Source organism: Photinus pyralis, unplaced genomic scaffold, assembly GCF_008802855.1.
Source record: "Photinus pyralis isolate 1611_PpyrPB1 unplaced genomic scaffold, Ppyr1.3 Ppyr1.4_LG4, whole genome shotgun sequence".
NCBI classification, from domain to species: domain Eukaryota; kingdom Metazoa; phylum Arthropoda; class Insecta; order Coleoptera; family Lampyridae; genus Photinus; species Photinus pyralis.
In genome coordinates this window covers 41,408,418-41,415,193 of record NW_022170511.1, presented here as the reverse complement: position 1 = coordinate 41,415,193, position 6,776 = coordinate 41,408,418, and the positions used below count along the sequence as shown (strand labels likewise).

Below are 6,776 nucleotides of genomic sequence, written 5' to 3'. Positions count from 1 at the left end.
CCAGATGGCGCAAGTATTTTTCCATCTACATTTATACAGTGGCGTAACAGCGACATTTCTTATATCCTTAAGGATATGTGTACCCATTTTCAAAATGACGTTTCCACACAAAGTTATCGTGCATACGGGCGACAAACGGACAGACAGACAGCAATACCAAATTATGAACGGTCACGAGGATCGTTAATAAGTAATAACACAGAATCAACGAACTCGTTAACGATAAATAAAGTACGGATACGTGCGCATGCAAGATGCAAGTTTAAAAATGTAGTTACAGATGCTAAAGTAAATCGATTACAAATTGTAATCAGTAATTAAATACAAATTTTGTAAAGTAGGTGTAGGTACCTAATCAAATACCTACGTAAATACTTTTATGATTGTTATGTATGCCGAAATGGCAGGGTGTAAATAAAAGGCATAAATCAATGTTTCGTTTATTCTTCACACGCCTTGTTACGTACTCGTCGAAAGTCGGGTTGGGAGAGAGCGATTTTGCTTGTCAACGGTCCGTACATGTTATCGTTCTTTTATACCGGATGCGTCAACATAACACACCTCCCCATATAAGTCTAAAATTACAAATCAAGCCGATCTGGCTTTTTCCTTACTCTAACTGGTCGGGAGTGAGCGTGGGTCAACACCGGATTATTTATTTGAATATTCGTTTGAGCCACATTCACTTCTGAACCTGATACTGTATTATCATGTAATGGAACAATCGTGTACTTAAAATTATCTGAACAATTTGTAGAGATCAAAGGTTTATTATCGGTAGTAGTAGTAGGAATGCTCCGTAAAATCTGGTCTAAATGTCTCTTGTAAATTCCCTTTGAATTTTTACATAGGTAAACCCTAGGTCCCAGTACTTTGTGAATCTTTGCTGGCATCCAGCTCTTTTTATTTATATTGCTATAGTCGCGGATGTAAACATCCTCCCCCTGTTCAAAACTTATGGCTCTTCCGGGCTTACAAATAGTTAATTCTTCTGAATCTGTCTTATATTTTGGTCTGACATTACTGAGCCTTAATTTCAGTTCCCTTCCAAACATAATACTAGCTGGAGACTTATTTGTCGTGCCATGATCAGCAGCTCTATAATTGAGCAAATACCTAGCCAATAAACAGCTCGTAGAAATATTTGAATTTCTACCATCGCTGAAAGCTTTTATTAACGCGGCTTTGACTGCCTTTACGGCATTTTCCGCTGCCCCATTACTAGCAGGATGGAACGGTGGTGTCAATGTGTGTTTTATGCCGTTATTTCTGCAAAAATTTTCAAATTCATAAGATCGGAACTGTGGTCCATTGTCGCTTACCAGCTGATCTGGTAGCCCATATCTCGCACAAATAGATCTTAATGCCTCGATCGTTGCTAAGGAAGTAGTTGAACACATTTCAATTACTTCCGGCCAACGACTACATGCATCTAGCACTACAAGAAACATTTTATTCCTTACAGGACCAAAAAAATCTACATGAATTCTCTCAAACACCTGCTTGGCTTGTTTATATGCTAAAACTTCTGCAAGTGGAGGATTGGGTTTAAACTTGTTGCAAATTACACACTGTTTAGCTACTCTCTCTATATCTGCATCTATTAACGGCCACCACACGTAAGAACGTGCGATCGACTTCATTTTAACTATTCCTGCATGTGTAATGTGCAGCTCGTTTAAAATACTGTCGTGGAATTTTGTAGGTACTACCACCCTGTGTCCTAACATAATTACCTCTTGTTCTATACTAAATTCGAATCTCCTATTGAAAAAACGTTGCAAATCTTTATCCGTATTCTGTGTAGGCCACCCATCTTTTACAAACTTAAAAATCTTAGAATAAATTTTGTCACTTTTAGTTTCTTCCTCTATTGCCTTTGCATCCACCACGATATCTGAATTTTGTGCAACAAAATTCAAATACGTGTACTCTGTAGATTCCTTTAAAATCAAATTTATAGGTAATCTAGATAAACCATCTGCATTACTATTCCTTTTCCCTTCAACATATTCGATACTATAATCAAAACCACTTAAATACACCGCCCAACGCTGTAAACGTCCTGCTGCCGTTACTGGTATACTTCTCGTATCTCCAAAAAGATATTTTAATGGCTTATGATCGGTCACTAATACAAATTTGTGGCCAAACAAATAATTAGAAAACCTGTTTATTGAAAAATAAATAGCCAAGGCCTCTTTATCAATGACCGCATAATTCATCTCGGCAGTTGTTAATTTACGTGATGCGTATTCAATAGGTCGCTCACTACCATCCGGAAATACATGTGCTAAAATGCCTGCTACTCCATAGGAGCTCGCGTCACAGCTTACTTTGATAGGTAATTTTGGATCAAAATGTACCAAAATTATATCCGAAGCCATTACCTCTTTTACTGTGATAAATGAATTTTCACATTCCCTACTCCATGCAAAAACACTGTCCTTACTTAGCAATTTGTACAATGGATTTAAAAGTTTTGTAACATTAGAAATGAATTTCGCATAGTAATTAATCATACCGATGAAAGCTTTTACTTGAGAAACATTCTCGGGTCTTGGACAATTCACTATTGCTTTAATTTTAGAAGGATTTTTTTGTAACCCCTCCTTACTAATTATGTGCCCTAAATATTCGATTCTATCCTGTAGGAAATTACATTTCAATCGATTCAAACGGAATCCTGCACCTTTTAATTTTTGAAACACTACCTCTAAGTTTTGCAAATGTTCTTTGTTATTTCTCCCTGTCACTACAATGTCGTCCAGAAAAACGGTCACTCCTGTTACTCCTTGCAATACTTTCTCCATTATGTGTTGAAAAATCGAGCAAGCGGGTTTTGTACCGAAAGGCAGTCTCTCAACTTTAAATATACCTTTATGCGTACTCCACGCTAGTAAAAGTTTGGTGGATTCCTCTAGCTCTAACTGATTATATGCGTGACTGAGATCTAATTTAGAAAACTTCTCTCCACCCTGTAAAGCGGCAAATAAATTTTCAATTAATGGGAGGGGATATTTAACATCTTTCAAATAATTATTTACCGTAACCTTATAATCGGCACACAACCGAATTGTCCCATCTTTTTTTAATATAGGGACCAAGGGTGTCCCCCAAACTGAATCTGGAACTGGTGTAATTACACCTTCTTTTTGTAACCTGTCTAACTCTACTTCAACTAATCCTTTATAAGCAATTGGCAAATTTCTTGGTTTATGAAATTTAGGTGTCGTTCCTTCTACCACTTCCAATTTCACCTTTTCAAATTTAAAATGACCTAACTCATCTTTAAATAGCTCTGCATAATTATTTACTAAAACGTCTAAACTATCTTTACAATCATTTAACACGAACACATTTTTGCTACACATACTTACATTAAACCTTGCTAATAAATCTCTACCCAACAATGGGTTTCCACCATTATCGATGACTAATAATTCGACCATCTTACAATCACCTCCAATCTGCAAGCTTACGTTAATTTTTCCTTTTGGATAAATATTTGTACCATCATACGATTTCAAGACTGTCCTTGAAACCTGTAACGGTAAGTTATTAAACAGTTCATTGTACAATTTAAAAGATATTGCCGAAATGGCAGAACCTGTATCGATTTCCATTCGCAACCTAACACGATTAATGAAAACATCTACTTTAAAATTATGTGTAACCTCATTATCTAAGTGATACAAAGTACGCTCTAAAACAGAATCCTCATTTTGAATTTCAACATGTGATTGTGCTTCGTCTCTACTTTGCAGGTAATTTTGTCTTTTCATATTACAGATAGATGTAATGTGTCCCACTTTAAAACATAACCTACACTTAAAATTTTTGTACGTGCACTTACTGAAATTGTGATTCTTCTTACCACACGCGTAGCACTTCACCTGTGACTGTGAGCCCGACGCTTTCGCTGAATGTACCTTGTGCTGCGGACCCCTTTCAGCTCGCCTTTCAGTAACCCTCTTCTTGTCTATTGCAAACAGCTGCTGTCGACTGCTACCACCGCTTATCCGCAAGGATGCCTCCTTTTTTACCGCCATTTGAAATAGTTCGTCTAAGGTCTTCTGCGATGGATCCTCCTCTACCAGTCTGTCTAGCACCTTGCCATCCACCATCCCTGTCACAAACTTATCTTTTAAAACCATGGTTAAGTCGGCTCCAAATTTGCAGTTTACTGCCAGCTTCTTTACCCGCGCGAACCAATCGTTAATCTGCTCTCCTTCACTTTGCTGCATCTTGTAGAAAATTCTTCGTTCGTTGAAAATTGATATCGCTTTTGAATACTGTTGTGCCAACAATTTACAAATTTCGGCAAAAGTTTTTGTATCGGGTTTATCTGGATAACATAAATCGCGCAAGGTCGTATACACCGAACTACTCAACGCTGTAATTAACACCGGAACTTGCTTCGCTTCCGCAATAGAATTTGCCTTAAAAAATTGAACGATCCGTTCTTTAAAAATAACGAAATCTTCGTTACAGTCAAAAACTGGCATGGTTCCGACAACCGCCATTGCCACTGCCTTCTTAACCTCAACTACTGTTACTTTACTTGAAAAATTTTGCTCTACCCAAACCCTTTAAATGAATTGCTATATTTACCTCGTCGCCAGTGTTATGTATGCCGAAATGGCAGGGTGTAAATAAAAGGCATAAATCAATGTTTCGTTTATTCTTCACACGCCTTGTTACGTACTCGTCGAAAGTCGGGTTGGGAGAGAGCGATTTTGCTTGTCAACGGTCCGTACATGTTATCGTTCTTTTATACCGGATGCGTCAACATAACACCCTTGGGATCATTAAAGAGTGCAGTGTTGTAATATCGCATTACCTTAGTGACCTGATTAATATATCAATCGCGTGCGGTAAATTCCCTATTCGACTAAAATCTGCTAAAGTTACTCCGGTTTTTAAAAAGGGCGATCGCGCAGATCCGTCCAACTATCGTCCTATCTCGCAGCTGTCCGTGTTCTCCAAAATTATGGAGAAAGTGTTTTGCGAAAAATTAAGCAATTTCTTAAACAAGAATAGCATATTAAGCAATTCCCAGCATGGATTCAGGGAAGGATTCTCCACTGAAACCGCAACAATTGACTACCTCCAAGAAATCCACAATAATTTAGATCAACATCAAGTAGTGATTTCGGTTCTGCTGGACATCACAAGGGCATTCGACACCGTTGACCACGGTCTCCTGGCGAATAAACTAGCAGCAGTAGGTGTTAGAGGAAGTGCTAACGACTGGGTTATATCTTTTATCTCTAACCGAACTTTTAAAGTCCACCTTGATGGAGAAGAGTCCGAAGAATTTTCCACTGGCGTGGGTACACCACAAGGCAGCACTCTAGCGCCCCTGTTATTTTTAATTTACGTGAACGATATGGTCGAATATTTATCTGAGCATTGCAAACTATTTCTGTACGCCGATGACATCAATATCGTCATTTCCTCATCAACATTGGAAGAGGCAACCGCGAAACTCGAAACAGTTATCGCCCTTAAAAACAACCTGCTTGCGTTTTAATTATGGTAGAGTGCGCAGTGCTACGCCCTTAAAAGTACGTATAGACAATAATGATGAACTGGTAGCTGCCGAAACTGCTAAATTTTTAGGTACTACAATAGACAGCAAGTTAACTTTTTCCCATCACGTTGACGAAGTGTGTTCTAAACTTAAAAAATTGCATTACGCATTTATTTGTCTAAGCAACACTTTAGATCTTAAAGCAATTCTCACCGTATATTTTGCCAAAGTATACTCAATTATCAGTTACAACATAGTTGTGTGGGGCCAGGCTACAGAAGCCGAGCGTGTATTTATTCTACAAAAGAGAATAATTCGACGCATCTTTCGTCTGAAGTATCGCGAATCCTGCCGTCAAACTTTCAAAAATCACCAGCTTTTAACATTTATATCTATATATTTATATAAAATTTTAACATATATACATGTAAATATACATCTATTTAAACGTAACTGTGATAATCATAAGTATTCAACTAGAACTGGGCACAATATAATACTTACCTAAATGCAATCACACTAACTTCAAAAAATCGGTACATTACGCAGGCTGCTACTTGTACAATGCTCTACCACAAAAAATAAAAGAAATAAAAAATAAAAATCAGTACAAAAATGCACTTAGAACCTATCTAGTCAGCAATTGCTATTACTCGCTCCAAGAATTTGTGAAGTCATAGATGTTATCTGTTGTACATTATCTGTTGTACGTTATCTGTTGTACGTTATCTGTGGTATGTTATGTGAACTGTAATAATATTATAGATTAATCATTTTGTATATTACATAATAGTTAATGACTTACCTTTACATTTTAGAAATGGAAACAAAAGGTTAAATAAAATTATTATTATTATTATTATTATTACTCTCCGCCGTCAGCCTTTGGCCAAACACGTCTATCGTGACTTGTCCTATCCTCCGCTTCCCCGTCATCAGGGACACCTTGGTTTTTTTCGGGTACGAGGTTCAGGCTTCTGGTGCCCATCCACTAGGTGATCTTATGAACCGCTAGTTGAAGTGCCCGGGTGGTTTTGTCCGTCCCCCTCCCGGCGGCCACCACGGTTAGGTCGTCCGCAAATCCGAATATGACCACTCCCTCATCATCGCTTGTAGTATTGCCTTTCTCGACACCGTATTGAACGTGATTTTTACGTCAAGTGACGCCACTAAGCAGACAAGTCTTATACGCCATGTGCCCAGGTTCGCGGCCTAGATTCTTTTAACGATAGCTCGGACT

General features: G+C 38.0%; 1 protein-coding gene across 5 annotated transcripts; it reads right to left on the bottom strand.

Annotated features, from left to right (window-relative positions):
• Positions 1–427: 427 nt before the first annotated feature.
• On the bottom strand, positions 428–4,793 carry LOC116168623 (uncharacterized protein K02A2.6-like). Of its 5 annotated transcripts, XM_031484555.1 has the most exons (3): positions 3,857–4,793; positions 3,381–3,545; positions 428–575 (listed from the first exon to the last, which is right to left on the bottom strand). In XM_031484555.1, the coding sequence occupies exons 1-2, from the start codon at positions 4,524–4,526 to the stop codon at positions 3,517–3,519; spliced, it is 699 nt and encodes a 232-aa protein (XP_031340415.1). In that variant the 5' UTR covers positions 4,527–4,793; the 3' UTR covers positions 428–575; positions 3,381–3,516. The 5 variants fall into 5 exon arrangements, with proteins under 5 accessions (XP_031340415.1, XP_031340414.1, XP_031340411.1 ...); XM_031484554.1 differs by having other exon boundaries at positions 3,381–4,793; XM_031484551.1 differs by having other exon boundaries at positions 428–3,545; positions 3,597–4,793.
• Positions 4,794–6,776: the final 1,983 nt, after the last annotated feature.